The sequence below is a fragment of the Vombatus ursinus genome, unplaced genomic scaffold, assembly GCF_900497805.2.
Source record: "Vombatus ursinus unplaced genomic scaffold, bare-nosed wombat genome assembly UNPS02014813.1, whole genome shotgun sequence".
Classification (NCBI taxonomy): domain Eukaryota; kingdom Metazoa; phylum Chordata; class Mammalia; order Diprotodontia; family Vombatidae; genus Vombatus; species Vombatus ursinus.
In genome coordinates this window covers 16,523,676-16,543,712 of record NW_020954591.1, presented here as the reverse complement: position 1 = coordinate 16,543,712, position 20,037 = coordinate 16,523,676, and the positions used below count along the sequence as shown (strand labels likewise).

At 38.2% G+C, this 20,037-nt stretch overlaps 1 protein-coding gene across 3 annotated transcripts in view; it reads right to left on the bottom strand.

Moving 5' to 3' along the window:
- The window catches only part of SPATA13 (spermatogenesis associated 13), a 151,838-nt gene that overhangs the window by 9,352 nt on the left and 122,449 nt on the right, over nt 1–20,037 (bottom strand). For all 3 annotated transcript variants that reach the window (XM_027835109.1, XM_027835110.1, XM_027835111.1), the window contains 5 exons: nt 18,120–18,299; nt 15,681–15,866; nt 14,283–14,462; nt 11,177–11,409; nt 5,143–5,272 (listed from right to left, as the gene is read on the bottom strand). In XM_027835109.1, coding sequence (XP_027690910.1) covers nt 5,143–5,272; nt 11,177–11,409; nt 14,283–14,462; nt 15,681–15,866; nt 18,120–18,299 — 909 coding nt within the window. The remainder of the gene's footprint in view (nt 1–5,142; nt 5,273–11,176; nt 11,410–14,282; nt 14,463–15,680; nt 15,867–18,119; nt 18,300–20,037) is intronic.

Here is a 20,037-nt window from a genome sequence, read left to right as displayed (position 1 = left end):
CTCTCTATCTATCTATATATCTATATCCATGTATGCATTGACCTATCTCTCTTTTTTGTTAGTTTGTTCATCGTTCATTATTTAGGTATTTGTTTGTTCATCTATTCATGAATGTGTGCATGTATGTAAGACTGGTTCTCCCTATCCTGCCCAAACTAGAAGGGCAGCGGTTACTCATGGGCCAGATCCCACTACTGATCTCAGCATGGAATTTTGAAATGCTTCATTTCTGACCAGAGTCAGTTCCTCACTTCAGGCTGTCTGGTCGCCCAGCTCCCAGGAGCTCATCATATCATTGTCAGACCTGAGTGGCTTTAGTCCACTATAGCTCAAAATTCCAGATTTCAAGAAGTCCTCCAGCCTCATTAGTAGGGATTACAGAGGAGTGCCCCCACACCTGGCAGGGCCATTATGAACCCCCTGGGACCAGAGCATTATGCTTTTAGAAAACCTAGGTTTTCTATGGGATAGGATCTCTAAGGGGGGGGGGGGAGAAGGAAGAATATAAAGAGAAACTGAGGCAATGTAAAAATAAAAGATATCAATAAATATATTTTTAAAAATAAAGAAAACCTAGATTTTCTAAGCCAGGCAAACAGTGAGGGCATAAAATTAAAAAAAAAAACAAAACTCTCGGTCTTAGGAACTGAGGGCCATAACAGAAGTTGTCAATGAATCTAAAAGTAAAGGGCTAATAGTATATCACTCAGTGTCAAAGTCAAAAGATTTCACCAGTGTTATGTATTCTCCCTCCCTCAAGGCAGGATGTAACTCCTCCAGTCTTCATAAGATGCTGTGGCCAGATGAATTTATTGCCAGGTGAGCAAACTTCTAGCACAGTTTAGAAAATGCAGAAAATGCTGTTTCAGAGGTTTGGATTTCATTCTGATTCAATGCAAATTTTGTGAAATTTTAACTTCCCAAAGTTACTTAGGATGGGCCTTGACATTAAAAGGTGCTTCTCTTTGAATTTTAATAATGTGTATTTATTTGTGAGGTAGTGTAGTACAGCAGAAAAAGCTAAAGTGTCGGGTGCTAAAGTGTCTGGATCTGGGTTTGAGGCCTGGCTCTGTTACTTTCTACCTGGTTAACTTTGGGCAAGTCACTTAGCCTTCTGGACCTCTGTTTCTTCCCTGCAAAATTAAGAGAGTTGGAAAAATGTCCTCTTAAGGTTCTGTTTACACTACATCTGTGATTTGGGGAGAGAGTAATAATAATAATTACAATAACAACAATTACTAACATTTATATTATGTTTACCACACATGAGGCATTGTGCTAAGTCAATTATTATATCATTTAATTCATATAATAACCCTGGGATGTAGGTGCTATTATTATCCCTATACTGTAGATGAAGAAATTGAGGCAAACAGAGGTTAAGTGACTTGCCCAGTGTCACCCAGCTAGTAAGTATCTGAGGCTAGATTTGAATTCAGGTCTTCCTGCCTCCAGACCCAGCTCTGCAACCTAGCTGCCTGTAATAATAAGAAATGTAATGATGATGATAATAGTTAGCATTTACATAGTGCTTTAAGGTGTGCAAAAAGCTTTACAAATATCATCTCATTAGGAAAGTTGGGGTAAGCTCTGGGATAAAATAGAAACTCCTCTGCCTAATATTTCAGATCTTCCATGACGTGGTTGCAATCTACCTTTCCAGCCTTATTTTAAATTGTACAATTTCAGCAAAACTGGACTACTGGCTGTTCCTCAAACTCAATATTCTCCTCCAAACAACTGCACATCTACACTGTCTGTCCCTCATGCCCGTTATACACTCCTCCTCAACTCTCCCTCTCAGAATCCTCACCTTCTATCAAAGATCTGCTTAGATGCTGCCTCCTTAGTGAAGCCTTTCCTGATCCTCCCCTCACCCCCTACCACCACCATTGCTACAGCTCTTTTCTCTCCTCAGTTATTTTGTATTAATGCTCATTTGTGCACATGTTATTTCCCTTAGCAGAATGTGAATACCTTGAAGGCTTTTATCTTTGCAACGGTGGTAGAAGAAATATCTACTAGGGTAGATAAGTAAGCTGGGCTAGTTTTCCTTAATGCCCTGCCACAGGCTAGGCTGACTGTTCCCTCAAAGTTACTGCAAGCATCTTTGAAGCTTAATTGGCCCAGGAGACTAAGGTTTGAACCACTGGAGTGGCTTCCTGGTGGCCTGAGTACAAAAGCCAACACCAGAAGGTTTAGGAGCTTTTTTCTTGTTGCTGACATACCCCTATGGCAAATGCATAAGCAGAGAAGCTGTGCTTATTGAATCAACCCTGTATTCTTGCTGAATATCCTTTCCATGCTACAGCCAATTTATCTTCCTTTTTAGATTAAAGGTGGAGAGGTTCCCCACCCCGGTGTCAGAAAGTCTAGGAGTGCCTCATTTTGTTTCACTCCCAAACTTGAACTACTAGGCCCATCCTGAGTGTGAGGTCTCCTACAGTACTTTCCCCAGCACCCAGCACAGTACTTTGCATATTGCAGATGCTTAATAAATATTTGTTGACTTGACTTCAATTAAAACCAATCGATGGAAACATTTCAGTTTCAACATAAGGAAGAATTCCTTTCTAAAAAAAAAGAAAAAGAAAAGAAAAGAAAATACATAAGAGGGCTGATTTATGAGATAGTGAGGCCCTTCATCTAGAGTCAAAAGATTGTTTGGGGATGTTGTAGAACAGTGATGTCAAACACAAATAGAAACAGGGCCACTAAACTGTATGTAAGGATCCCTGCAAATCACATATTGACTTAGAAAACTACAGATTAATATTGTCAATGTTTTACTGTATTTTTATTTACTTCGTTAAATATTTCCTAATTACATTTTAATCTGATTCAGGCCCCATGTGGGAGTGCTGTGGGCTGCAATTTGGCCTACATGCACTTGACACCTCTGTGGTAAAAGGTATTCAGGTGCTGAATATAAAGTTTGACTTGATGAATAGTGGTACAATGAAAATACACTTGGACAAGAGAGACTCAATCTAAACTCTAACACTCAAGTATATAATTCTGGATAAATCATCTGACTCCTCTGAGCCCAAGTTACTTCATTTGTAAAACTGGGATAAAAACATCTCCACTGCCAACTTCACAGGATTGGTGTGATGAAGTTGTTTGGTAAACCTGCAAGTGCTGTGATAAATGTGATTGTTATGGTCGCCGTTGTTGTTGCTGCTGTTGTTGTTGTTATTGGGTGACCTTGGAGGTCTATCCAAATATGAGGTTTTATGATTCTGAACTTTCCTCAGATGCTTCATCTGTATAATGATGGTGACATTGGGGGAAGGAGGTATCATGTAGAGAATTACTAAAGTTCCTTCCAATTCCATGAGTCTAAATTTGAACAATTTGAAACTTCCATGCATCAGGGTGTATTAGGAAGATTATTCTGTCAATTCAATAAATATTCATTGTGTTGCTCATAAACATAAGACACTATTCTCAATGTTATGAAGGATATCATAAATAGTACATAGTTTCTGTTGTCTAAGAGTTTACAATATAGGAAGGAGCATAATATAGGCATGCAAATAACTATAGTGTAAAACACAATATAAGGAGTACAAAGTGTTGTAGAAGTTACAAAGGGGAGAGAGATCACAACCATCAAGGGTGGAGAGCATGGGGGAAAGAAAACTTCTTGGAAAAGGTAGCATCATTTCAAGATATGCTTAAAGGACAGGTATGTGAAGCACTATGTGGTGATGGCATTTTAGGCAATTTGAATAAACATGGAGATGTTAGTATAGTATATTCAGGGAAATCCATTTTGGGTGGGGAATACAGTGAGTAGCAAGAGATAAGCCTGGAAAGATAGGTTGGGGCTAGATTGTAAAACACTGACTACTAATCTGGTAGAATTTGGACTTTATTTGGTAGATGATGGGGAGTAGAAGGTTTTTGAACAGGAGTGACATGGTTGGAAGGGTGCATTAGGAAGATCATTCTGGCAAGCATCTCCTTCTTGGCAAGCAAATCCATCTTTTAAACAACAACATTCTTCTGGTGATGCTTTATGGCTAAAAGTAATGGTCAACTATAGTCTTGAAGGGGTTAAAGTTGAGGGTTATCCAAATGGAGAGGCAGGTGGTAGGCTTCAATAGTCTATTTATAAACAAAGAACTACATAAGAGAACAGATGTAAAGGATGTTATTAGAGCAATGTATGACTGGGGGGAAATGGGTTGGTCATATAATGAGAGTATTCTCCACTGATATTCATATAATGTCCAAAGATCTAGAGGAAGGCCCTAATGTTTTGGGAAGTCCACCTAGAGGGGAATTACAGAAGAACATGGCTGAGAGTTGCAGAAGCTGGCCAGGCATAGGGGGTTGCAGTCTATACCAATGGAGTAAATACCCACATTGATGAGATCAGAGATCCACTGAAGTAACAGAAAGAAAATGGTAGACGTGTGCAAGATGGAGTAGTGGCGGGGGGCGGGGGAGGGAGTGTAAGCCTGGAGGCAGGGAGATACTACTCAGGAAGCTATTCCCATAACCCAGGAAAAATGCAATGAGAATGCTGAAATAGGGTGATGGCCCAAAGGAACTGAATGCAAGTGATGCTTGGGAGGTAACCTGGAAACTGATCTGATTTAGGGAAAGTGGAGGAAAACGAAGGAATGAAACCCACATTATGAGTCTGGGTGCCTGAGAGAGGTGTCATTAACAGAACCTCCTTTCAGCAAAAGACTAAACCATCAGTGACTCCCAGACTCTGTCAGCTATGTTGGGAAAGCCCATTTCCATTACAGGAATGAAAGGCCAATCAAAAACTCATTCCTGCCCATCTAAGTCTCAGAATTTCCAAGCCAGATAAAACCTATTTAGTCTAAAAACAATTCTGCGGGGTATCAGATTGATCTGTTCTCAAGCAACATCTCTGCAGTTCCAAAGTCCTGTCTGCCGGGTTAGACTGTGGTTTTCATTGAGTAAATGATTAAGGTGAGCAGAAGGACAAAGTTAATGCAAATAAAGCAACTGACTCCTACAACTCAATAAAACGCCATTAAAATATTTACATCATAAGAACACCATATATTAAGAATAAATAACAGAACATAAAGTATGTCATCAGAAAAACAGAGGAAGAGGATACAGGCAAGTGGTGGGGGCCGGGGTAGCACTTACCTCCCAGCCCACGATGGACACTTGCCAGCGCGCTATCTTGTCTATGCTCTCTAACTTGCGTTTACGCTCGTTGATTAAGCACGCTACATTCTTCATGGTCTCATATGCTGCCTTTATGTTGTTGTAATCGCTGAAAAAGGGGAGGTTGATTTTAATAACATAATATTATGCCAAGAAAAAACAACAGCTGCTAAGATCATCACCTAAGTCACTGAGGCTCAGTCACAGCTAGACTTTGGAGCAAATGGCAAGTAAATAGTTACTGTTCTCTGTTTTGTGGTCAGTCCTGAAAAGGCGATAGTCTGCAGACATTAAGTGAGCTGACTGAGGGACTGTAATTCAAAATCCTCACCCACAGAATGCATTCATTCATTAGCCAGAAAGCCACATGAATGAAAGGGAATTCCACCCAGCAATAAGCCTTTTTCACGACAAGCATGCATTTTTCTCCTCAAGAAAGAAAATCTGGTTTGTTTGCTTTTTTTATTCTTTCAATTCTGTTCCATTATACAAAATACTGTCAAAATCTTCAATTCTTTAGGGGCAAAAAAACCAACACTCAGCATCAGCAAGTCACTGATAAACTGATCGACAGGAATGAGATTGCTTTCTGCAGTTTGGCACAGAAATGCAAATGTTCATTTGACACTATGTGCAAGCCTTAATCTACAGTGTCTCCTGTGCATTCTGGTCAAGACAAATGAAACTTAACTGGCTTCTCCCCAACCAGTTTCCAGCTTCTCTTGGCAGCATGTGGACTGGAAATGGAATCATAAGAATCATGAGTTTCAGTCCTGGTTCTCACATTTGCTATCTGGGTAACTTCCCTAAGCCTGAGTTTTCTTATCTATAATATGGGGGTAACAACATTTGTATGACCCATATCACAGACCTGTGAGGAAAAAACATTTTGTATACTTTAAAACACTACATACATGGGACTATCATTTGATGTGTGTAATACTTTATAAAGGAGCGTAGGTCCTGGAAGAATGGGCAATGGAATTCTAGACTGTACACAGGCTATACAATGCGTTGGCACAGTCCACATTTTTAAATGTTCTCCAACATTTTCAGACTGTACAGACACAGCTCCCAGCCTCCTCCTAGGGACTAGAAGCCCTGGAGAGGTTGGAGGGGAGGGGAGGAAGGAGGGGGAGTTAGATAGCCAATTCTATTGTCTATTTACAAACACAATAAACAGCATAGCTCCTGGGAAATCCCAGGCCCTTTTCCCACACAAACACTGCTGTCAAGATAACTGTTTTCTGAGTGAAATCAGCAAGAGTACAGAAACAAACTCAGAGACCAAGATCAAAAAAATAGGAAATTAAAAACAAAAAGACAAACTGTAGCCACAGAAATACCCAAATAATGACCAAAAAGGAAGGTTTTTCCCCCTACAGTAATAAAGATTAAATGCAGAGGATTCATGTCTCCCCACCATCTACATCTGTTCAATCCTTTAAGATCTCTAAGATCTTAGATCTCTCTTAGATCAGAAAAGCAGCAAAGTTCAGTCTCCTTTGATAATACTGATAGATAAACTGGCTGGTCTGTTATTTGGTCATAGATGACAGTAGAGGCCCTTTTAAGAGAAGAAACTTCTCATTTTTTTTTTCCAAATGGGGTTTTAAAATTTGGCCAACATTGTACAATACTAAGTGATTCAGAGGCAAGAATTTAAAATGCCTGCCTTCTTTTCTTCTTCTTTTCTTTTTTCTTTCTTTCCTTTCTTCTTTCCTTCTTCCCTCCCTCCTTCCCTCTCCCTTATTTGAGGACTGAGTATCCCATTGTTCATTTTTGGTAGCAGATATCCCAGAATGTCTCTTATCAACCTACTATTTCCTTCTAGGCATCTTTTCTATAGTTTCCCTTTACTTTGCCATCTGGAAAAGTTTCAACAATGAAAGTTTAGCCAACTGGGAACTTTCCTTATAAACTCCCCAAATTTATTATTCATTTGAGAATTTGCTATCTTTTCCAATGAGTTTGTTTTTTCTATAAGAAAAAAAATAACCAAACAATTTACCTGACTGCAACATTTTAAAATCAAACAACTTTGAAAGATTTAAGAACAGTGACCAATTCAATGATTAGTCTTGATTCCACAGGATAAATGATGGACCACTGAGACATATATTTTCAGACAAAGCCAATGGAAGAATTTGTTTTGTTTCATTCCAAATCTTTGTGACAATGGTTTTGTCTTTCCTTTTCCTCTCCCACCCCCCCCCCCCACCACTGGGGGAAGAGGAGAGAGGGAGGAAAAAAACAGATTTTTATGCATTGAAAATCAATCAAATTAAAATTTTAAAAAAGTGATGGTTGACTTCTTTTTCTTGCTATATATAAGCAAACTATTTCCCTTATTCCGTGTTTTTTAAGCCATTTTCACATCAACTCTTACTTGAGTCCATTGTGCTATATTCAATTACTGCCTTCCTTCAACCCAAATCTAATTTCAAGAAGGGGAGTATGGTTAGAGAGAAGATAAAGGAGTCAATCCCTTCTTTTGTATCAGGCAAAGTTATGCATTGAGGGTAGTTAATTTGATTACTTTGATGGAGACAGTCCTTCAGAATCAGAGCTATTATGCTTTTGTGAGCTAAGCATCCTGTAGATACAATCCCCTCCCTCCCACTTTTCTTACTGCAGCCATAGAGGTTACACTGTCAATGCCTAGTTATACTTGACGGCCCAAGCATAAGGATAGTGAAACCAAAGACAGACACTTGACCACTCCCCTCCTCCTAACAAAAATTGTGCTAGCTATAATCAGCTGGATATCATGGCCACTGAGGTTTCCTCTAACTCTATAATACCATAATCTTACAAATGTGTACTGTGGCTTGCCAGGAGAACCTGTGTATGATCCAATAAAATTAACCCATCATTAGTGCTTGGAGGCAAAGCAAAACTCATGTCCCACTGTGGTGAACTGTCCTCTATTTCAGGTTCCTACTGGTGTGGCATCTTTTTTATAATCATGTCTGTGGTTTCTGTATAGACACGAAAAGGGTTTACTGTTACTAGTTAACAAGGCACATTTCTTTAGCTCTTCTATGAGGACTCAAAAGATTCCAAGTCCAAAAGAACAATGAAAACTCCCAGGACTCAAAGGGGAGGCAGAAACAGAAAAAAAAACTCTGTGTGTTGTTGTTGTTGTCGTTTTTTTTTTTTTAGTTCAGTAGGAACTAAGCATCAGAAGATATGGACTTTCTAAATAGCCAGGAAAGCTCAGTCAGTAATTTAGCCTGGAGTGAGAATAAAAATTGAGGACCAGAAAGTCCAGAAAGCTCTCAGACAACCAGGAAGGCTAGACTGTGTGGATCAAAGCACACTAGTGCTAGAAAGAGACTTTTCAGGAAGACTGCCATAATCATCTTGAACTAGGAGTGGGAAAGTGGCTAGACAGAGGTATCTAAACATCAGAAAGATATGCTCTAATTTAGACTCTGTATCTACTTCATATAACTTTAATTGCTTATCTACAAATAGTTTATATCTTCATAAAATCTCAGTATTTACGATAAGGTTTATTGCAATTAAGATTGTTATAAACAAAAATAGTATAACATGATAAGATTGGTGAGGGTGTGGGAAAATAGACTCTCTATTAGATAGTTGTGGGGACTACAGACTGGTACAAATCTTTTGCAGAATAATCTGGCAATAAACAATGAGTCATAAGAACCACTCATACCCTCTGACCCAATAATCCTTTTGCTGGGACTGTAACCTAAAGATATCATTAGAATGGGAGGGAAAAAAAAGATATCTTCTTGGTAGAATTATGAACTGGTCCAATCATTTGGGAAAACATTTTTTGGAATTTTGAAAGAAAAGTGATTATGCTCTTTGGCCTAACAATCCTTCTATTGGGCACGTACCCAAGAAAGTCAAGGACAAAAAGAAAGTTTAATTATTAAAATATTAATACTAGTATTTTTTGTGGTTAAAAAGCAACTGGAAACAAAGGGGGTCACCACTGATTCCAAAATGCCTGAGCAAATTTTGATATATAAATGTAATCAAATATTGTTGTCTCATAAGAAACAATGAATATGCACAACTGAAATCGGAAAGATTTATGTGAACTGATGTAAAAAAAGCTGAATCAGAACAATATCCACAATGACTAAAATAATGTGGATGAAAACAATACAGCTGAACTCATATTAAATGCAATGACTGAAATGCAATATGAATGCAATTCTGTTTCCAAAGGATAGAGAATAAAATTCTCTCCTCTCATAGGATAGGGAAGGGGGGGGGAAAGGGAGAGAGGGTGCTGAATATAGCAGACATGGTTGCTAAATTGATTATGGAGTGGGGAGAAGAGGGAAAAAATATAGAGAAATTATTATAATGTAAAATGACCATTTGTATCAGTACAACTCTTTTTTTTTAAAGAAAAAAAGACCTATCTATAAAAAAAATTCATAACTTTTAAGAGAAAAAAAACAATTGGGAAATGGTCAAATAAATTATACTATATTATTATAATGGAGTATTATGACAACATAAAATGAATAACATAAAGAAATATGAGAAGACATAAGCAATATATGATTAGTAGAACCAGAACCACAGACAGTCTATAATTATATTTTTAAAGAAAAAAAGATCAACAGATCTTTATAAATACAAAGATACTAACTACGCATATTTGTTACAAGAACTTTTTTTTTCCCAGTGAGGTGGGGTGGGAGGGAAAGAAAATAGATTTCTCTTCATTTTTTAAAAATAGAGAGGTGTGCAGCAGTGCTCAGATGTGAAATATTGCACATACTTTCAGATGAGGTCACTGTACTATTAATTTTACTTAACTGTTTTACTTTATTTCAAGAGACCTCACACAAAGTAGGAACAATCAGTAAATTTCTGCAACGTAAAAACAAAACATACCAACAGAAATTTTTTTTAAAAGTACAAAGACATATTATTAGGAATGGAAGAACAAATGTATCATTTTTGTTTTTGATTTGATTAAATATAGGTAATAATCTTTTTTTTTAAGGTATAAGTGGTTTAGATGTTAGAGTTTTACTTGGAGATTTACTCCATATTTGGTTTATTTATTTCTTAATATTGTTGTGAATGTTGTTTATTAACAATAAAAGAAAATTTAAAATCTTTAAGGGTTAACCTAGGAGTGTGTTGCTATAGTCAGGGTACAGGAGATAAGGGGCAGCAGCCAGGAGATAAGGGAGATGGCAGCCACATATAGTTGATCTGTTCTATTCTATCCTTTCATGTCTCCTGAAATGGGAATTGTGGCTTCTCCTTTCTTAGCTCTCACATGCTTAACTTGAACTACAAGGACTTCCCAAGTACTTCTTGCAATTTAAGTTCTCTTCTTCTTGTTCCATGTATTTCCTATAAATAATAGTGATGTTCTAGTACAAATAGGATTGCGGTGATATTTTTATTAGCCTAGGATTTGGACAGAAGTCCAACAAAATCTAGTGGCAGCTAGTTGGTGCAGTAGATAAGAGTGCCGGGCCTAGAGTGAGGAAGATGCCTCTTCCTAAGTTCAAATCCAGTCTCAGATATTTATTATCTGTGTGACCATGGTCGAGTCACTTAACCCTGTTTGCCTCAGTTCCCTCATCTGTAAAATGAGCTGGAGAAGGAAATGGAAAACCACTCCAGTATCTCTGCCAAGAAAACCCCAAGTGGGGTCACAAAGAGTTAGACACGACTGAAAAACGACACAACAATGACAACCAACAAAATCTAAAAGGGCCTAAAATAATTAACAATAATAATAGTTAATATTTATATGGTGCTTTTGAGGTCTGCAAAGTGCTTTTTGATCCCATAACAATGCTGGAAAGTAGGTACTATTGTGATCTAGGTGACTTGCCCAGGCTCACACAGCTCAGTATCTGAGGCTGGATTTGAAGCCAGGTTTTCCTTCAAGATTTCAGGCCCAATACTCTAGCCACTCAGCCCCTCGCTGCCTCTAATAAGTGACCAATAAATGATTATTCCTGAAGTGGTTCTCCAGGCTTCCAAGTTTCCTCACCTGTGCTCTTGAGTGGTGTACTTCAGTAACTCAGCTAGCTGCAGAGGGTATTTGCAAATCTTCTGAACGGGAGTAAGGAGAAATCCATCGATGGCTATGTCAATCATCTGCTGAAGCAGGCGGCAGGCTTCAAAGAAATGCCTGTACTTGCCCTGCTTCATCAGGTTCGAAAGCTCCAGGCAGGCCCCAGGATGGTTGTTACAGTATTCAGAATAGATGGCAAAGCCTTCTTGCTGTAAAGAAAAAGCAGAATTGGATTATAAAGCTGGGGAACTTGGTAGAATGGCTGACGAATGAGGTGACTACATTGATGACTATGGTGGGCATAGTTAGCCCTTTAAACCAGATGGCACAGCGGATAGAGTGCTTGGCCTGGAGACAGGAAGACTCATCTTCCTGAGTTCAAATCTGGCCTCAGACACTTACCAGCTGTGTGACCCTGGACAAGTCACTTAACCCTGTTTGCCTCAGCTTCTTCATCTATAAAATGAGCTGGAGAAGGAAATGGCAAATTATGGCAGTATCTTTGCTAAGAAAACCCCAAATCAGGTCAAGAAGAGTCGGACATGACTGAAACAAATGAACAGCAACAACAAACCATGGCTCTTCTATTTACTATCTGCTTGAACTAGGGGCAAGCCAATTTCCTTCTCCAAGTCTGTTTTATCATGTATAAAATTAGTAGGTTGGTCCCTTTCAATTCTAAATACTGGGATGCTCTAAACCTTGATACTGATAACTGCCATAGCTTCAATCCTGAAATCTCTCCAGAACACCAGTGGATATTACTCTCTGAATGCAATGCCAACACATAAAATTTAGCATGTCTGAAAATAAACACTTCATTTTCCTTTAAAAAATTGATACCACTGCTCTTCTAGTAAGTTAGTCTTAAAACCTTGGGGTCATCTGTGATTCCCTCATCTCCTTCACCCGTGACAGTCACCAATCAAACTTTGATGATTCTTCCTTTGAAATCACTTTTACATCTATTCCTGTTTATTTTCTTGGTATCATTTTAGTTCAGGCCCTCATCGCTTCATGCCTAGACTCCTGGAATTGCATCCTAAATGCTTACTCTGCCTCAAATGTCTTTGCATGTCAATTTATCATGTACACCATTACCAGACTAATCTTCTTAAATTCTGCTATCAACAGATCACCACCCCATATTCCACAACTTTCATTTAACTATCAAATAAAGTCTAAACTCCTTAATTCGGCATTGAAGGTCTCCCTAATTTTGCCCCGAGCTACTTTCCACTGTTATCTTCCATTACTCCCTCACACGAAATTTGCTCCACTCAAACTAGTCTATTCACAGTCTCCTGATTTGTCATATATGGTATGTCTTTTCTCTTACCTGTATGCCTCTGGTTATACTATTCAACTTACTCCAACTATTCCTCCCTCACCCTCATTCACTCCAGCTGTACAAATCCCAGTTGAATTTCTTAAGACTCATCTCAAAACATTTACGTGAAGTCTTCTCTATTGAAAAACAAAAACAAAAACTAAAACTCTTTACTAGCTTTAATCAAAAGACCTGACTATCTTATTTACTAGCTGCATAGCCTTGGGAAAATCTCTCTATCTATCTGGGCATACTGAATGGCAAATCACTTCAGTATCTTTGCCAAGAAAACCCCAAATGGGGTCACAAAGAGTTGGACAGGACTGAAATGACTGAACAACAAGACCCACCCCTGTGAAAACTTTCTGATCAGCCAGAAGTGAGCTTCTCTCTAGTTAATTTACTTATTGTCTTATACCACTTATTTGACATCTATTATTTATAATTTTATATTCTAAATGATCTTTCCATGTATACAGGTATCTAAGCTATACAGTCCTTAAGAACAGGGACCCTCCTCTCTCATAGTACCTACCATAGTACATGACACACAGAGGTACTCAATCTATTGACTGATTAACTAATTTACAACAAATTTGAGGATAAAAGTACTACTGCCTTGGAGGCCATCCAGTCCAACCTTATCAATTTAGAGATGAATAAACTGAGGCACAGAGGTTAAGTGTTTTGCCCAAGCTCATATAACTAGTAAATGTCTGCAACAGGATTGAATTAATTTTCCTGGCTCTAGGGTCATTACCTTTTGACCACTCCATGTATCATATTTGGAATTGCATGGTATCTTAGAGGCTGTCTAATGCAGAGTGGCCCAAGGCCAGAATAAGATTAAAATGTAATTGGGAAATGTTTAACAAAATAAATAAAAATATAATACAACACAGATAATGTTAATTTGTGGTTTTCTAAGTCAACATGTCACTGGTAGGGATTTGTTCCTATTAGAGTTTGATACCACCATTCTAATTCAGCCTCCCTCATTTCAAATGAGCATATTGAAGTTTGGAAAGATTAAGAGCCTCACCTAAGGTTACACAAGTAAAAATTCAAATAGTAATTGATGACCAAGTGTTGTCAAGGTACAATCTTTCAGATGGGGGTGGGGAGCAAGTATCACATTTCTCTTTAGCTAGGGAAGGCAGATTATTGCCCACCCACTTCCCTTCCTCCCAAAAAAGGATCAGTCAAATAATAAATTATTTAAGTACATTAGAAACAACTTTAGGAAATGGATTTTTATAGTTCATGCAGAGATAGAATATTCTTTAAGTTTAAGGAAGAATCATACACCCACGTATAGGTGTAAGCTAGACCTCTAAGATTTTAGGTGCTTTCTGAAATGAGGCAGAAGAGAGATACCTCAACGCCAAAATGTAGCAATTTATTATTAAATATTGACCCACCACACGCTTCTTAGAGAAAAGATCCAGATATAACCACTCTATATTTGATAGAAATCATTCCAAATGTGACCCCATGATCTCTGAATCCATCAAGGTGGAAAGGTTTTTATTTATTTATATTTAATGAACTCAGAGTATTTCATTAGATTAAGAAAAAAGTACTTTTTACAATTATACCCTGTACGAACTAGTCATTGTATTTAAAAAAATTTATAGCTATATTCCATGAAAATATAGCCATCTGTATAAGTGAACAAGGCCTTCTCTTCTTGGTAGAGTCAAATTTTTGGAAACTACTCATGTTATATTAATTAGCTAAACAGTGACATACATGATGAAGAAAGCAGGATCCTATTTCACTCAGATGAGGTTCTTCTTTATTGTATTGCTTCTCAAGATCTTTCAAGAACTTCCTTTGGAATTTGTAAATCTCTTCAATGTTTCCAAAAATGGTACCCAACTGTGCAACAGTGAACATTCCGGTATGTTTGCGACACTGCCGAATATAGCCCTGAGGGGAAATAATGTATTTTTGATTAGTTTTAAAAGCACTTCCACTTAAGTAACCCTTCTAAATATTCCAACTCTCCAGGCCTCAGGGGAAAACCAGGGTCTCTTCTCTAGGTTTTTACTGTGATAATACTGTGTCCTTAATTAGGGACCTCTTAAAATTTTTCACAAATAACTACGGAAATGCAAAAAAAAAAAAAAGCTAAGAAAATAATGTAAGGAAGAGCATAAAAGTTCCAGGTCAAACCCCTAAATTTGCTTGATTTCCAGGATAAGAGCTCACAATTTCTATTGTCATTTTTCTCTGAATTGTTCAGATCACCAGTCTTCTATCTCAGACTAGAGATATAAATCTATTTCAGACTAAAAAATTTGTCAGAATATAGGACATCCTCCCCTGCTGAAGAGCCAGTTCAACTGTTCACTACTAATCATGACAGCCAAAAAAGAATGAAAAGACTAAGGGTATCCAACAGATGTTGTCCAATTATTCCATCACTAAATTTATAACTTACAACATCATTTGTTTTATAGCACAAATATTGATCTTTAAGAACAAGACCTGGAACACTGAGATCCTGAGTGTTACATGGTCCATATTTGTCAGAGAGAGCATTAGAATTTGTTTTCCTGGCTTTTAGTTCAATTCTTAATCCACTATATGCAGCGTTCTTTCTCATGCATTCAATATTTATCTCTAAAAGAATACACTAACTGTATTACTTTATGATGCCTTGTTTTTCTCTGCAACCCACATTTTCCATTCCCAAGCCCATAATTAAAGTAAGTTCTGTAGCCATGTGCCAATCATTTATAAAGAAAGACTGTTTCTCAGTAGCAGGTCAAACACCAGCTAATTATCATTCTATGTAGCAGGTAAATCAGACTGTAGATGGGCCAACTTGATCATCTCAGCTGGCAAACAAGTCACTCCATCTCTGGAGATTTTAAAATCTTCATCTTTAAAATGAGGGGTTCGACTAGTGGATGTCTAAGGTTCCTTTTAGCTTTAAAATGCCATGATCCTATGACCCTATGAGTAATTTTAGAAGTCCAGTTCTAAGACAGATCAATGAATAATGTACCTTAAAAAGGGATGACTCCAATAGCCAATATAAAAGAGACAATTTCTCAAAGCAAGAAATCTTATGGCAACACTTGGTCCAATCACCTTCTGTAAAATTAAGTCTGAAAAATTCAATGGGGCCTGCTAGTCTACCTCACAGATGTCTTTGAGATGCTTGATATAAACTCGTTCAGTGTTCATGATCTCTTGTATGACATTGGTCCTCATCTGGTCTTTGTTTTCTGAATGTTTCTGGTGGTGCTTCCCAGCATCTGAATATTGCTCTTCACCTTGAGTACTGCTGGAATTCTCTGAGATTTCTTCCTGATTAACTCGTAACTGCCATCAAAACAGAAGAACAGCTGGGTTAGAGGAAAAGGATATCACAAAACTAAGAACCATTTAACTTCTATTTCTCTGACATAGTGAAAATAGCTTATGAATATTGGTAGAAAGCATTATATTCAGCGAAGTTTTCTCCAGTCCTCTTTGTTTTTACCTATATAATAATGATAGTATAATTGATATCAGATGCATTTGTGCCTAGGTAAATACAGTGGTAGTGTGAGGTCAAGGCCCATGTCACATGTCAATCCTTAGCAGTTTATTACACACAGCAGGTACTTGCTAAGTGCTTGTTGAATTGAATGTCTTATTTTCTATTATAATTACAATTTTAACTTGCCTACAATTTTTTAAAATTAATAGAGTTATTGTTATTTAATTCCAGGAATTTTATGGATTATAAATTATAAAAAATAAATAAATTATAAAGTATCCAATCTAAGGAATAATGAGATACGACAAAATGTCCTTTAATCTTTGTAGTGCTTCTCAAACTCCTAGAGACAGATATACCCCATCCTGACCACTAACAGTGACCAATGAAGCTACGAGGTAGTTTCTCCAACACTTCCTGTGATGGGTCCCTTCAGTTACCTCAGATGAATTTCACATTCACATCACTCTTCTTATTCTTCTGATGGGGTCCACTCTCCTCTGAATTTTACTTTAAACTCAGTCCATTTAATTCAATTCATTTAAGGAATAGAGGATAGGGGCTGGATCTGTAATTTCAATTATATAGGAGGTTCCCTTTACCAATGTAGTTTGGCACCTTCTCTGCAATTTATAGAGACTTGCTTAAAGCACTCAGAGGTCAAGTGACTTGCCCAGAGTCACAAAACCAGGGTGTATCAGAAGTGGGACTTGAACCGTGGTCCTTCAGGGTCTGAGACCAGCTCTCTATTTATTATGCCATGTTACCTCTCAATTCATTAAAACATTTTTTAAGGACCTACTTGGTACAAGGTGCTATGTTACTAGTAACACTTCTTTTCATGACCCAGACCTATGGGACCTACAGGAGTGGATAAGAATAAGTAGAAGAAAATTCCACCATTGCTAAGAATTAAATTTTGCTAGGGGGAAAAAAACAATTATCAAACAAAGAAGACAAGTGGAAGAGGAGTTAGGTTTGTTCTGTGTGTCCCAAGAGGGCAGAAATAGGAGTAATGAAGGGGGCAGAGTTGGGAATTTAAGGAAATATTTCCAAATGTAAGCCCTGTCCCAAAGTCCCTGTGCGAGGAGCAGGGCAGAGTTGGAGACAGTGGGGGAGCTACAGCCTTCTTCAGTCCTCTTCAGGACTCTCAGAGCTTCAGGTTGATTTGAGTGCAGAATCCTGACTTCCTGCTTCAAGACCTAAAATGGAAGAGTCCAACCCCACTCCAGGTCACTGAAAGAAAAGACTCTGGAAAGACATGAGAGGAGCTGGCAGTCTCCATCATGTCCCTCTCCTAGACTGCCACACTAGAGACTCTAGGGAGTTTCCCTTTGGGTGATATCTAGAACTTTCTCTCTGGGTTGAGCTGAGTTACCTCACATCCAGTGGGAAAGTTCTTTCACTCAGTATTGTCTGGTGTATATTCTCCTTTGTATACTTTCTCTGATTTCTGCCTTGCTATGATCTGGATAAATGGGTTTCTTTGCTATTCACTAGGTGTTCATTGTAGACCTGGTATTTGATCAGAAAGGGGTCAAACTTTGGATATAGACTTGGGGTCTTTCTTGCCCCCGAATGACAAAATAATTAGAAGTTAGCTTGAACCTGATCATATCCCCTAGTCTAAATATTTAAGGGAACAGATAGATATAATTCTGAATGACTACCTCCTCTCTCTGAGGAAAGCAGAGTGACCTCTGGCCCCAACTTCCTGCTTCCCTTCTAGCAGGAATGAAAGTCTCTCTGGGAGAAGGGTGGGAGGAGAAGAGGCCAAAGATGTCTATTTTGCCTCTCTTCATGTCACACAACAACAGTCTTGCTACAGGTGGGCCTCTCTACACTTGAAGTCTTTCCTATACTAACAATTAGGGTTATACAAAGGGGTAAAGGGCTGCCTTGTAGGGAAGTGGGTTTGTCCACTCTCACTGAAGATCTTCAAGCAAAGGTTGGATAAACACTCACTGTGTATGTTGCAGGGGAATTCTTGTTCAAGTAAAAGGTGGGCTAGATAGCCTTTGAGGTCCCTCCCAATTCTGGAAATCTGTTATTCCAATTCTGTCATCCAAAGATAGAAAATGGTATACACTTACCCTGACAAAGCTAGCAGGAAACCAGGCTTCCTTATCCTCATTCCTGCCCCACCACCAGTCTTTATTAGAGGCTTCCAGTACTTGGATGACATCTCCAGCTTTGAAGCCAAGCTCCTGATCATCCATGGTCACATGATCCCACAAAGCTTCTGCACAGACCACGCTGCCATCACTGATTAGCTAAACAGAAGACACAACCAGACAGTTAAGTGTAAAAGCACTTATAACTTCCTCAAGTACAGGAATCACAATCTATAGTTCTCCTGCATCTTCCAAATCATCTACCACTGTGGTGGAGGTCAAAATTGGTGGCTGAGTCTACAATAAGGATTTGAGACCCTGTTTTTTGTTTTGGCCCAGACCTGTGATTTTATTGGTATAGCATACTCCTCCTGGTAAGGAAACTGTTCTCCACCAATGCAGATCTGCAACTGCTCTACAACTTAGTCTAAGAGAATCACTTGAGGGCAGCAAGAGGTTATGTGATTTCCCTAAGTTCACAGCCAGTGGGTACCAAAAACAGGACTTGAGTGTCCACCTGACTCCAAGACAGTTTCTCTATCCATTACACAGCAATATGCCATAGAAGACTGCAGAAATAACACCAGGAAGAGTTTCTCACACCCTCTTGAAGGATTCATAAATTCCCAAATAGAAAATCTCACTGACTTAGGGTCTCACTGACTTAAACACAATGAAAAACCTGGAGGTTAAGAAAAAAATGGTGCCAGAGCTCCTAAATAGATGTAACAAAGTCCAAGGTCAGGTGTAAAAATGTATCAAAGAGTACACATTTTACTTACAAAAGATCTCCACAAGGCATTAATCAATATGTATTGAATATGGTTCAATATTTTAATAAGTTTTGTTATTAACCCCTAATAAATTAAAACGGGGTAAGAGGAAGGCATTGGCAGATAGCAGTTTAAAAAAAAAAGAAAAGAAAAAAGATAGTTGAAAGCCTGGTTGCAAAGAAAACAAAAATGTTATAAAATCAATAATCATCTATAAAATGGGGATAAGAACAATACTTACCTCGTAGTGTGGTGAGGATCATATAAGATATCTAAAATGCTTTGTAAACTTTAAAGCATTATATAATTGTTAGCTATTGTTATTATTATCTTTCATCTGTAAAAGGAGTAATAATATCACCTACCTTCCAGGGTTGTTGTAGGGATAAAATGAGATAATATTTGCAAAGTGCTTTACAAATATTAAAGTGCTATATAAATGCTAGTAGCATCATCATCATCACTCCTAGTATCACTAGGGCATGCACATTACAATGACTGCTGTTCATAGTGACAGCCTTGAGTCATCAAGGAAAGATTTAATTATGTTCAGTCCGTTCTGGGTCCCCTCCCAAGGTGTTGTTCAGTTGTTTCAGTTATGTCCGACTCTTCATGACAACAGTTGGGGTTCTCTTGGCAAAGATACTGGATTGGTTTGCGATTTCCTTCTCCAGCTCATTTTATAGACGAGGGAGGCAAATGGGGTTAAGTGACTTGCCCAGGGTCACACACTAGTAAGTGTCTGAGGCCCGATTTGAAGTTGAATCTTCCTGATTCCAAGCCCAGTGCTCTATCCATTGCTCCAAATATCCCCTGCCTCCTGCTCCCCAAGTACATTTTATTTAAAATACGTATACATATATACATATACACACACACACACACACACACACACACACACACACACATACACATGTTCTTAGGAAAATTTTATGAGAATTTGTTTAAACAAACAAACAAAAAATTCTTTGGTGTTTCAAAGGCTATGTTAGGTACCCAGAAAATTCCCCCAGGCATAATAGCACCTATCCTATTGTCCAGCCAAGGCAGGTAAATGAAGTGTCACTGTTGTAGGAGTTGTTTAGAAACCTTAATGTGGTTACATGATTATAAAACCAGCACAG